Source organism: Chrysochloris asiatica, unplaced genomic scaffold (genome assembly GCF_000296735.1).
Source record: "Chrysochloris asiatica unplaced genomic scaffold, ChrAsi1.0 scaffold00205, whole genome shotgun sequence".
NCBI classification, from domain to species: Eukaryota; Metazoa; Chordata; class Mammalia; order Afrosoricida; family Chrysochloridae; genus Chrysochloris; species Chrysochloris asiatica.
In genome coordinates, this window is record NW_006408723.1 from 603,656 (window position 1) to 617,195 (window position 13,540).

Genomic DNA, 13,540 nt, shown 5'->3' on the forward strand with positions numbered 1-13,540 from the left:
ACTAATCTCCTGAAAGTAACTTTTAATCAATGTTGTTCTGTGTTCTTGCGTTGATTCTGAGTTATAGCGACTCCATGTTGTTGTCAAGTACTGTCAAGTCAGTTCTGACTCATAGCAACTGACTCATACAAGACTTCCAAGGAGCAGCTGGTGGATTTGAACTTCCAACTTTGTGGTTAGCAGCCCAGTGCTTATCTTACAGCACTACACCAGGAATCCAAGTGACCCTATATCCAAGAGTAAAATTGCTTCATAAGGTTTCTTAGGCTGTTACCTTTCTGGGAGCAGATCACTAGATTTTTTTCTCTGGAGGAACAGCTGGTGGGTTCCAGCCACTGACTTTTCTGTTAGTGGCCAACCATTTAGCCACATAACACCAGGGCTTAATCAAACAATAATCTAGCTTAATTAGTAAAGAATGTTTGCTTTGGTATGATACTCTTTGAAGAATTATTAATGTACAGTCAGTTTTGACAGCAACGATTCTAAAGATCACACTAGAAACTATTTTAGGGCAATCCATAATTATTTGAATTGTCCTTCATAGTCACAGTTATTTCCACAGCATGTAAGATTACTGCTTATAAGCTTGATCTGAAGATTGGAGACCCCCAAAAGATTTATAGGCCATAATAAGAAAAAAACGAGAACAAGGTCCAATTCTTCTTTCCTTTAGTTATACAACAGAAGACTGGCACAGTAGGTTTTTCCACTGGTTAATAAGTATACCTAAGTAAAACAAAGAAGGAAATGTTCCATGACAAATATTATCTGATTTAAGGGTTGGGGTTCTGGTATTATTGTATAATTCCAGTAGCATAGAGGTTACAAATCAGGCTGCTAACCTTAAGGTCAGCAGTTCGCAACTACCAGCTGTTCCACGGGAGAAACATGAGGCTTTCTGCTACTGTAAAGATTTGCAGCCTCGGAAACCCTGTGCAGGGTCACTGTGAGTCGGAACCGACTCCATGGTACTTAACAACAACAACATAGTTATGACTCAGGGTCTCATGATCATGCATCAATTACAGTTACCACATAACCAAGCCCAACCCACTGCCATCGACTTGATTCTGATGCATAGCAACCCTATCTAGGAGTTTCTGAGACTGTAGATCTTTACAGGAGCAGACAGCTTTATCTTTCTTCCTTAGAGTGGCTGGAGGGTTTGAACTACTGACCTTAGGAGTCCAACACCTTACACTCTCAGTGCCACCAGGTCTCTGTAACCACCATGTAGCCAAAACAAAACAAAAACAAAACATCCCAAAGCTAAAACAAAAACAAAACTCACTGCCATGGAGTCAATTTCAGCTCACAGTGACCCTATTTTAGCTGCAAATCTTTACAGGAGCAGAAAAACTCATCTTTCTCCCCAGGAGTGGCTGGTGATTTTCAATTGTTTATCTTTTGAGTAACAGTTCAGTGTTTATCCTACTGATTCACCCCAGAATGACCCTGTGGCTCAAGTCTCAGTCAAACATGTTGTTCTTAGGTGCTGTTGAGTCGAGTTCTGACCCATAGCGACCCTGTATAGGGTTTCCAAGGAGCAGCTGGTGAACTTGAAACGTGGACCTCCAGGTTCAAAGTGGATTTTGCAGTCCAGTGCATTAGCCAACAGCACCACACAAGTCAAACATAGACAGGCTTAGAAGGTGAACAATTAACACCAAGGAGGTATATATTCCTTAGAACAATCAACCTTAAGAGATCAAAAAGGCAGCATTTATCTGGGGATAAAGCTCAGAAGGCAGGAAGGGATTGAGAAAGGAGGAATAAAAACTGGCAACACAAGTGGGAAGAGTGCTATTATTGTGGGAATGGCAATCAATGCCACAAACAAATATGTATGAATTGTTTAATGGAAAACCAAGTTGCTCTGTAAACGTCCACCCAGGTCACAATAAAAAGTGAAAAAATACATACACACACAAACCCCTGACCCTATCCTATAATCTTGTTTTGAAACCTGTATTTATATATGTATCCTAATATGGTTCCTTTCCACTTTTGACAATGATGTATTAATAAGTAACCAATCAGAATTTTTCTCCACTTCCTTTTGTAACCCCCAAAACCACTGCGATGTAGTGGATTCTGACTCACAGCCACCACACATCTTTAAGGGAGCAGATCTTTCTCTGGCAAAGCAGCTTTTAACCACTCATCTTGCAGTCAGCAGCCCACCGTTTTTCTCATAGCACTGCTAGTGAGCCTTTTATATCCCACTCACAGTCATAGCGATCCTGTGCAGGGTTTCTGAGGTTGTAAATCTGTACAGGGACAGCCTCTTCTTACCCCTGTAACTGTACTGTGTTTCCAGGGCGCCTTTCTTTTGTACAGTATGTTAGCTGCTCTTTGCGATTCTGTGGATTCTGCTGGTCTCTTGTGTCTGTGCGTGCTATCCATCTCTCACTGGAATGATTATTTTTGTCTTGGTTTAATAAATATCTCTTTTGATTAAGTTTAAATAAGGGGGTCTGGTGTGGCGCTGTGGATTAATGCGTTAGACTGCAAAGTCGGTTTGAACTGCAACGGTTGGTGGTTCAAGCTCACCAGTCGTTCCTTGGAAACCCTCTACAGGGTCGCTATGGGTCGGAACCAACTCGACGGCACTTAACAACAACAATCTACCCTGCCACAAGTAGGTGTGTAAACATCTATGAAGTCTTTCTTTTTTGAAACATTTTTGACTCTGTAGTAGGAAATGTTGCCTCAATTGGCAAACCCTAAGAGTATATTAAATACATTTCTATTTCTATCATTACCTTAATATTTTATTTTTTGTTGTCCTCACTAGAATGACAGCTCCATAAGGCAAGGGCATGACCCCCTCTAGGGTGAGGCGAGTATGGTGTGCTGTGCAAAGGCAAGGAAGGCTCTTTTAAAAATTCTTATTGTGTCCATCATGAAGTTTTCTTACTTGATTTTTAACTTTTTAAAATATTGCATTCAAATACTGGTCACTGAGTTTTTGGCACTCCCTCAAATTTTGCGCCCCACAGATATGCCTCACTCCCCTCATTCTAGACCCAGCCTTTGCCAGGGAGTTTTAGTGATTTTGTGTACTGCATCTCCAGTGCTTGTTCCAAAAATAAGAGACTGTTTAAAAACTGTCCTCTCCCAATTTCTTCCAAGACTCCACAGATCTTTCCAGCCAGAAAGCAGACAGTCAAAAAGAACAGAGAGCCAGGTCTCCCCAATGCTCCGCCCCACACCATCTATCTCCAAGACTACTGCTCTTGACAACGCCCCCAATCCTCCTTCTCCCGCAGTTGGCTGTGGCGAGATCTCCAGAGAGAGTCGCGCGTTGAAGGGCACGAGGGAGTTGTTTGCAGGGTACCTAAGGAAAGTTTGCGGGGTGGGCGTGGCGTGGGGCGTGGCGGGCGCAGCGTGGTTGCAGCCGCCGCCACGGACTCAGCGTCAGATATGGCGGGCATTACTTACTGAGTGCCCCACTCCCTCGGACGGACGCCCCTGCCCTTACGCCTGCCGGGGTCGGAGCCGAGTCTGGGACTGCAATTTGGGCAGTGGCGCCTCGGAACCAGGGCTTCAGTCGGTCCCGCGCGCAGGTGCCTGTGTCGTGTCATGGTGGACGTGCTGGGCGGCCGGTGCCTGGTGAGCCGCGACGGCACGGCGGTGGAGGCCGAGGCGGCGTTGCAGAACAAAGTGGTGGCGCTGTATTTCGCCGCGGGTCGCTGCGCGCCGAGTCGCGACTTCACGCCGCTGCTCTGCGACTTCTATACGGAGCTGGTGGAGGAGGCTCAGCCGCCCGCCCCCTTCGAAGTGGTCTTCGTGTCGGCAGACAGCAGCCCCGAGGAGATGCTGACCTTCATGCGCGAGCTGCATGGCGCCTGGCTGGCGTTGCCATTCCACGACCCTCTCAGGCTGTGAGTGCAGCGGGCCTACTCTACCGCTGTCCATCCCCTCCCCTCCCTTCGCCGCTCCTTAGGTCTTGTCTTCAGTGAATCGTTATCAGCCCTTTTGCAGTTGTAGGATTAGCACTGGGAGCCCTGGTGTGGCACTGTGGGATAAGCACTGGACAGCAAGGTCGATTTGAACCTCTAGCTTGGTGGTTCAAATTCACCAGCCGCTGCTCGGAAACCCTATACAGGGTCGCTATGAGCCGGAATCGGAATCAACTCGACAGCACTTAACAACAGGATTAGCACTGGACTGCTAACCACAAGGTGCAAACCCACTGGCGTCTCGGAAACCCTATTCAGGACGTTCCACAGCCACAGCTGATTCTGACACTGGAGCAAGCGTCAGCACCCCAGCAGGGTTGGTTGTTCGCCCTCCCGGCAAGGTTTCTGACTCAGGTCTGGGGTTGCTGCGAGAATTTGCATTTCCGGAGACTACACGCTGTAGATCCCTGATGCACGCAGAACCACCTCTACAGGCAGATCCTGTGTAGCCCAGCTTCCAACTCCAAGAGCTGGGGGGGATGGGATGACAAGCATGGCTAAAAGACAGACATGTCTTTCATGTGAATTGTTTGATCAGGTTTTGTTTTGTTAAGGGCTGTCGAGTTAGTTCCCACGCATAGCGACCCTGTACAGGGTTTCCAAGGAGCGGCTGGTGGGTTTGAATAGCTAATCTTGCTGTTATCTTACAGCGCCATCCCAAGGCTCCGTATGATAAGGTTGTTGTTAAATGCTGTCTAGTTGTTCCGACCTTATATAGGGTTTCTGAGAAGTGGCTGGTGGGTTTGAACTAATGACCTTGAACTTCAAACCGATCTTGCGGTCCAATGCTTATCCTCCAGTGCCACACCAGGACTCTGTGGTTTGCCTAATGTGCCAACGGTGGGCTGGGATGTGCACTTGGAGGAGTGATGACGGAAAGGCTAGAAGAACTCCTGCTGGCTCACATTTGTGGCTGTTTTCATCGGCCATTATTGGAATTTCACAACCATAATGACACGTCCTGCTTTTGTTGTTGTTGACTCAGTTCGAATCATGGCGACTCTGCAGAGGGTTTCAGAGGAGCAATTGGTGGGTTTGAACTGCTAGCCTTGCCGTTACCAGTCCAGTACTTATACCACAGCAAGGAGACAAAAGCCCTGTTTTCTGATGGATCATGGTCTGGCCCTTGTTTTTGAAAAGCTGGTGCTGTTGGGGGACCCACACCTTTTTGTTGAGTTCCAGAGTTTGTGAGTAAACAGGATCTTAGTGCTTTTTCACCTGGCTGTGATCATGGGCTTCAGAGAGGCCTATAGCAGGATGGGGAAGGTTTTCAGGGAGGGAGAATAACATATTGGCTTCTTCTATAATTAATTTATCTCCTCTGATCTTCATTCATTTGATTCATTCAGCTCCACTTCATTGCTGATCCTTCTGGACAACCAGCCTTGAAAGCTGTCTACTCCTGTAATTTGTCTCCTCTGATCTTTATGTCAGTCCATGAAGGTCAGGTACGATTATCCCAGGACATGGATTTCTGTTCTCTGGGGATTATTACTCATTTGTGGTGGTGGTGTTAAGTGTAGCTAGTTAATCCTGGTGGTGGCTATTTTCATTTTGCCCATGATCTGAGTTCATAAATCCAGGCTAGGATAAACAGAATTTAAGGGAGTACTCCAAGAATTTCCACAAAATGCCCCATTTCCTAATTTGAAAATTCCAATGATAGGGCTCACAAAATTCACTACAAATTTTAAGAAAAGAAAACTCAACTGTGGGCTGCCCCATCACCACTTTCCCAGGTGAAAACCTTGAAGATGGTGGCACCCGGAGCTGCTTAGCTGCCTCCAGCTGGCTGCCAAGGAAGGAAAGATCAGAGAGAGAAGCTCTTCCAGTGGATAATCCGAGGACTAAGCATCAGGAGCACTGGTGTGTGTGGCTCTGTAGAATAAACGCTGGACCAAACCCATCCAGCTGTTGTTAAGTGCCTTCCAGTCGATTCCGACCCTAGCGATATGGTTGCTGAGGAGCAGCTAGTGAGACTGAAGCACCGAACTTGCGGTTCAAAGTGACTTTGCAGTCCAGTGCGCATTAACCCACAGTGCCACACCTAGACAACACTTAACAACCAGAAGTATCAGGGAACACCACAAAGCCCTGAAAGAGGCATACTGCTGGGTGCCAGCACCCAATATCACCTGAAAGGTTGGAGGATTGAATCTCCCCAGAGTTGTCTCAGGAAAAAGATCTGACGATCTACTTCTAAAGCATCAGCCCTGAAAATGCTGCAGAGCACAGACAGTTTTACTTTGGCACACGTGGAGTCACCATAGGTCCAGAAGTCAATTCGATGCAGCTGTTATTTTGTTTGTTTGTTTGATAGGGTTTTTTGTTTTTGTTTTAATTTGGGGATAAGACTACAACTGAGGAATCCTGGTGCGGCACCATAGGATAAGCACTGGACTGCTTACCAAAAGGTCGGCAGTTCAAACCCACCAGCTGTACCCTGTACAGGGTCTCTGTGAATTGGAACTGACTAGATGGAGTTCTGGTGTGGCGCTTTGGGTTAATGTGTCAGACTGCAAAGTCATTTGAACTGCAAGGTCGGTGGTTCAAGCTCACCAGCTGCTCCTTGGAAACCCTATACAAGGTCGCTATGGGTTGGAATCGACTAGATTGCACTTAACAACAACAGATGACACTTAACAACAACAATTACAATTACACGTGAATTCCTGTCACATGCTGCTGCTTATGCTAGACACAACCAGCAATAATTTTGTAAATGAGGGATTATACCTTAACAACACTTGTTGATTCTCCTCTGAGGGAGGACTACTCCAGGGAGAACATGTGCTGGCCTTCCCCTCACCCCCTTCTCTTAACTTTTACCACCTCCTCTTGGCCAGGAGTCCTGGTGTAGCGTTGTGGGTTAATGCGTCAGACTGCAAAGCCGTTTGAACTTCAAGCTCACCAGCTGCTCCTAGGAAACCCTGTACAGGGTCGCTATGGATCGGAACAACTCGATGGCACTTAACAACAACAACTTGGCCAGGTGCTAGAGCACTGAGACCTCCAGGCTAACAAATTTAGATTTGATAGAAAATAAAACTGATTTAGGCTTGATTTCTTGGGTAGAGAAATAGGGCTACGGACTCAGTTGTAGAGTTAATGCTTATGGCAAGAGTTCTCAAATCTGTCTTCCCACTCAGCCTTTCCGCAGACCCTCTCTCCTGCCTCTGCTGGGTCCCCCTTCTTGCATGTTTACATGATCTTCCTAATTGAACTCTGCCATCAGACACCAAGCTGCTGATTTTGTGTCCCTCGGATTCTCAGTCTTTTCCATTCAGTGTTGCTTCACTCCTTTAGGGCTGGACCACTAGAATTCTAACCAGTGTCCTGGAGTTTGGTTCTTTCATCTAATAAATTCTCCATTCTCTTTCCTACCTCATCTCTGGCAGGTGCAGGTTACCTCCTGCTACTCCTGCTCAAGCTCTTCCATCCTTTCTGTTTCCCACAGAGCTGAGTCCTGCCCTGGCCTAGTCCTGTAACAGTGGATTCACACTTTTCTCCCACACTAGCCTCCTGTTGTACCCCCACCCTTTTCTATCCTATCTTTGAGCCAGACTGGACAACTTGAGGTAGCAGACTATTTTCTCTCCGTACCTCCATAAGTTTCACACATGCAACAGCCCCAAGATCCAAACCAAACCCACTGCCATGGAGTCAGTTCGGACTCATAGAGACCTAGAGTAGAACTACCCCATTGCTATTGTTAAGTGCCATCGAGTCAGTTCGGACTCATAGTGACCTTCAATAGGGTTTTCAAGGAGTGGCTGGTGAGTTTGAACCGCCGGCCTTGTGATTCAAACAACCTTGTGGTCCAATGCGTATCCTACAGTGCCATACCAGGACTCCATAGGTTTAAATTTTTACTAAAGTACACTGCCGTATCTTTCTCCCATAGAACTGCTGGTGAGTTCAAATCACCAACCTTTTGGTTAGCAGCCAAACACTTAACCACTGTTCCACCAGAGCTCTCCCCTCTGTAGCCTTCCCCTCTCTGACCCCCCCAAACCAACCCTGGACTGGTCTTTCTTTCTCTACCAGTTAGACTTTCCCAAAATCTGTGTGGACACTAGAAGGCAGTGAGCGCATTTCTAACCCATGCCTTCATAGTTCTTATCTAGCCTCCAAGTTTGCAAACCAGACATTGCTCAGTGGCTGGCACTGATAGTAAGTGAACAAAATGACATGTTTTTAAAAGATTTGCTTGGTAACAGTCTGCTGGGCTGTTGAGGTGGGAAAAGGCTGGAGTTGGAGGTTGTTGTGGCAACCAGAAGCACAGCTATGCCAGGGACTGGTTTCATTCTATGAAGGTAAGTTGCTGGTTATGCAACACAACCAAGAACAAGAAGGTACTGGAGTTTTGTATTTTCACAAAGGTTAAAATGCTTTTGAGTTATGAGTTCATTTTGCCCCTTTCAAAGGACTTCCTATTCTCTCTGACACAGTTTACAGCCCCAGAGGGTGAGGGAATGGCTTCAGAGGCTGGCGGTAGTTATTTGCTCCTCCAGTGTGGTTCCAAGGTTACATTTCTCATAGGCCATGGGTGCCAGGGCAGGGATTTGAGTGCGACACTTAGGACTCTGGAGAAACCATTTCAAACCTCCTCTGCTTAAACCTCAGCTTGCTTTGCATTCCCCTGATTGGTCAAAGTTTGATTTAACATAACAAGTGATTAAAACAACAGCAACTCAAAGAGGCATAAACAATAAAGGCTTACCTGAACTGCCCAGTGGTCTGGAGCTGACCTTGAGGGAGGCTTATTATTATTGTTATTATGTGCCGTGGAGTCGGTTCCGACTCATAGTGACCCTACACAGGGTTTCAGAGGCTGTAAATCTTTACAGGAGCAGACCGCCTCATCTTTCTCCCGTGGAACCGCTGGCAGTTTTGAACTGCTGACCTTGCGGCTCACAGCCCAATTCGTAACCACTATGCTACCAGAGCTCAGCCCCTAAAGATACAATTCCAAGGCTCTACCTTCTGCCTTACTTGTGTCATTAGCAGTCTGTGCCCAGTGGCAGCTTGGCAAATCCAAAGTGTTTCTTCATGGTGGCAGAATGACTTCTGTGTCTTGGACTGCACATCTTCACACCAACCTCTTTTCCAGCACATCGGCTAGTGCTCCCTAGAGTGTCACTGTTTTTGAGTTAACTAGTTACCCATTGCAAAATGGCATGGAGGCCACTTCTGACTTCCTTTGGCTTCACAAGGGGGAAGGAGAATGTAAAATCAGCCCAAGACCGATTCCTGTGATGCGGAGGTCAGACATGCCTCTATCGTACAACCTTGTTTACCCTGTTCTCACACCAACCATCCCTCCCACAGCACTCTCTACTTCACACTGAGGTTTGATAATTCATTGCAATGGCAACAACTCATAACATTACTCAGGATTATGGCATTTATTAGGGAAATGAGCAGGGACCAATACAGGATCAGAAACAACTCAGCATGCAGCAGTTCTCCAGTCAGGAATACCTCTTCTCTGTCATACTGCAGACCTGCCTTGCTCTTGTTTTCCGTCTTCTCAGCCATGTGGCCCCTCTGCTGCTGCCCTGCTGTGGATCCCCAATGGCACATTCTGCAACCCAGTCTCCTGCCCATCTGCCCTCAGTTTTACTGGATCCTTGGGCCTAGAAACCTGAAGTTGCTCTGTCTCCCCATGCCACTGCCTCTGCTATTTGTACTTTTCTACATAGGGATCCCATGTTCCGCTCATAGTCTTCTTTCTTGATGGTTTCTACTTTTTTTTTTTTTTTTTTTCATTACAATGGTTATACTCCCCTCTATATACCATCAGTTAATAGTATTTCTCTCTATCCACTTTAGGTTTTTTAAAAACAAACTAACCAAAAAACCCACTAAGGCATATATAATAATTTACATCCCCAAAGGGCACATTCTGCAAGTCTGCTCCTGGCCACCAGCTCTTAGTCCATGAATCTAGAGTCCTCAGCCATGGCTCCTCTGCATGCCCCCATCTCTGCCTCCATCTCTGGCACTGCTGCTTCTCTGCATAAGGTCCCGCATTCTGCTTGTGTGTTCCTTTCTTGATGGTCCTAGGGTCCTCCGTTTCTGGACTGTAAGATTAACTGCTTCCCTTTTTTCGTTACAAAACTTCTACCTTTATAATTGTGACAGTCGCGATTAGTCATGATAACAATTATTCACTATTGAATCTTACAAATCTTATCCTCATCTCTTTTCACCAGACCCATCTAGACAAGATGACAGCTATTCAGTGGGGACTCTTTCTTTCCCCCCATACTCTTAAACTAAACTCCCTCTTGAAACCTTGTAAGCCAGTCACTTCGTGCCTTTATTGCCCCCTCATTTTAGGTAGCCAATGTCTAAGTTGCCCATCCCTATCTACCCTGTGTACAGAGGGGATAGCATTGATACTTGATGTGAAGACTCTTTCTCTCTCTGTTGGTGTTTGAAGTAACTACTGCTCTGAGTATAGGTCAGGTTCATCATGAAGATGTATCTTCTGTCACTGTAGCTGTTCCAGTCTGCTTGTCCTTCCTAGCGGGAATGTCCCACCTCATAAGGTTCTGGATGGGACTCAGGAGTCTACCTAAGGTCCTATACTCTGTAATGGTTTTGCACGAGGCCTATATCACTGGGCAAGTTGTAGAACCCCTTTTAGATATTCCAATCAGTTATAGGCTGAAGGTGGGCTTACAAGTTTTCTCTAATCATGTTTCCCAACATTCCTTTCTATCCCACTCAAGTGTCTATTTTATAATAGTAGGCAAGGGAAACTAATATTCATAAGGCAGTCAAGGATTTTAGTATTATTTCCCCTCTTCAAGCTATAACTAGATCCCTGTATCCCAGAGCCCTGTTGTTCCAAGGTTGAGTATGCATCACTATTTACCTGTCTCCGTGTTCCCCTATCTATCTTGTTCTTCTGCCTCCTCCCCCCTTCTTGTATTTCCCTCCCCAACACCCAAACTAAAACCCCCACCCAACCCCATTGTGGTTACCTGATATTCCATTAGTTCTACCCTCCATTTAAGACAGTATATTTTATCCCGTAATGTACCTGACCTTCCCACCACCTGGGTCTCTGTTCCTCTGTGTTTACCTTCTTTCACATTGTAATTGTTTTGATCATAGGCTCTCCCAGATCCTCTGTTCTTATAATTTTATTCTGTTTTGGACTTTTCCATTTGTCAATTAAGTTCAGTGTGATGGTTTCTACTTTTGAAATGGCTCCTTTTAAACCTAGTAGGATGGCAAAACGAATCAGTCTTGGCATTAGAGTCATGTATACCCCATTGCATGGTCCTAAAGTGCTGGACTGCAGGGTTGGTTTGAATCATAAGGTTGGCAGTTCAAGATCACCACCTGGCCCTTGGAAACCTTATATAGGATTGTTATGAATCAGAACTGACTTGACAGCACTTAACAACAACAACACCATTCAATCATTGGAGTCCTGACATGGTGCTGTTAGTTAAGCACAGGACCACAAGGTCAGCGGTTCAAACTCACCAGTCACTCCACAGAAACCCTATACAGGATAGCTATGAGTGGAATCGACTCGACAGCACTTAACAACAACCCAATCATTTGGTGGGAATGAAGATAACTTTATGGAGTCCTGGTATGGCACTGTGGATTAATGTGCTGGACTGCAAAGTCGCTTTGAATCACAAAGTTGGCGGTTCAAGCTTACCAGCTGTTCCTTAAAAACCCTATACTGGGTCGCTATGGATTGGAACCAACTCGACGGCACTTATCAACAAAACAACAAAGATGACTTTGGATAGAAAAACCATATCAAGTAAATTAAAGATACCATGCTAGTCAGTGTAGCCAAAGGGCAAGGAATAGGCTGGAATTGGGGGTGGGTCATCCCAACCAGTTAGAACTGCCAGAATTTATTGAGCCCTTACTATGTGCTAGAGGAGCTCTGGTACCGTAGTGGTTACTAATTGGTCTGCTAACCTCAATGTTGGCAGTTCGAGACTACCAGCTGTTCCATGGGAGAAAGATGAGGCTTTCTGCTCCCATAAAGATTTGCAACCTTGGAAACCCTGTGCAGGGTCACTATGAGTCAGAACCGACTCCATGGTACTTAACAACAACAACAACTATGTGCTAGACCCCATGCTTAGCTAAACTATACATATATTAATCATTCAATCTTAATAACAACCCCAGAAATAATCTGTTATTTCCCAAGGTGCAGATGAACCATATAAGGTACACAGAGGTTAAGTAGCTTGTTAAGACCACACAAGAAAATAGAGGAGGGTTGGTTTCTGAGGGAGGATAATGGGTGCAGAGTAGCAAAACCACAGGCCTTTACTGCCCACCTCACTGAGGGAGAAGAAGCTGCCAGGGTCTCTGTTTTCAGTGTCTCCGCACTTCCTACTCACTTTTCCCTGTTCTGGTGTCAGTGGCAGGGATACAGAAAATCCTTGGGCTATTGTACCAGGTGGAGCAAATTTGAGTGTACAGTGATCCGTCTGAGAGTTTGTTAAAACTCCATCACTGGCCCTTGTTGTTAGGTGTTGTCAGTTGATTTGCACTCATAGCAACCCTGTACACAACAGAATGGAACACTGCTCAGCCCTGCATCATCATCACAATTTTTGTTGTTTGGGTCCATTTTTACCACTGTTTCATTCCATCTCTGTGAGGGTCTTCCTCTTTTTTGTTGACTCTGAATTTTATCAAACATGCCCTTCTCCAGGGACTAGTTCTGCTGGCAACATGTCCAAATTACAGTGGCAAAGTCTCATCATCTTCTCTTCTAAGGAGCATTCTGGCTGTTTTTCTTCCAAGAGAGATTTGTTTGTTCTTCTGACAGCCCATGATACTTTCCGTATTCTTTGCCAACACCATAATTCACATGCATTATTTATTCTGCAATCTTCCTTATTCATCATGTAACGTTCACATGCATATGAAGCAATAGAAAATACCATGGCTTGGTTCAGGTACACCTTAGTCCTCAGACTGACATCTTTGCTCTTTAACCCTTTAAAGAGGTTTTTTTTTTTTTTGCAGTAGATTTGCCCGGTGCAGTATGTCTTTTGATTTATTGACTGTAGCTTCCCTTAGCATTGATTGTGGATCCAGGCAAAATGAAGTCTGACAACTTTAATCTTTGTCTTTTATTATGATGTTATTTATTGGTCCAGTTGTGAGAATTTTTGTTTTCTTTATATTGAGGTGGTATCTATTCTGAAGACTATAATCTTTGGCATTCATCAGTAAGTATGTCAAGTCCTGTTTACTTTTCAGCAAGCAAGGCTGTCTCATCTGCAAGTTGTTAATGAGTTTTCTTCCATCCTGATGTCACATTCTTCTTAATACAGTGAAGTTTTTTGGATTATTAGTTCAGCATTGTTGCAGACCATGTAAGACTGGTCAGAGGTTCGAGGCCCTATAGGCCCGAGTGTAACAGATCTAGCCACTTGGCAGTTAATGGCAAATTGTTTTTCATCTTAATATTCAGTTACATGTATTAATTTAATACATGGAGCCCTTGATAATCCACAGATAAATGTGATATTTTCCTAAAGCCTAGACTAAAAATTGCAAGGTCA

The 13,540-nt window shown here is 45.2% G+C and overlaps 1 protein-coding gene across 1 annotated transcript in view; it reads left to right on the forward strand.

Annotated features, from left to right (window-relative positions):
• Positions 1–3,588: 3,588 nt before the first annotated feature.
• Positions 3,589–13,540, forward strand: part of NXNL2 (nucleoredoxin-like 2) — a 31,020-nt gene continuing 21,068 nt past the window's right edge. Inside the window, exon 1 of the mRNA XM_006872581.1 lies at positions 3,589–3,890. Coding sequence (XP_006872643.1) covers positions 3,589–3,890 — 302 coding nt within the window. The remainder of the gene's footprint in view (positions 3,891–13,540) is intronic.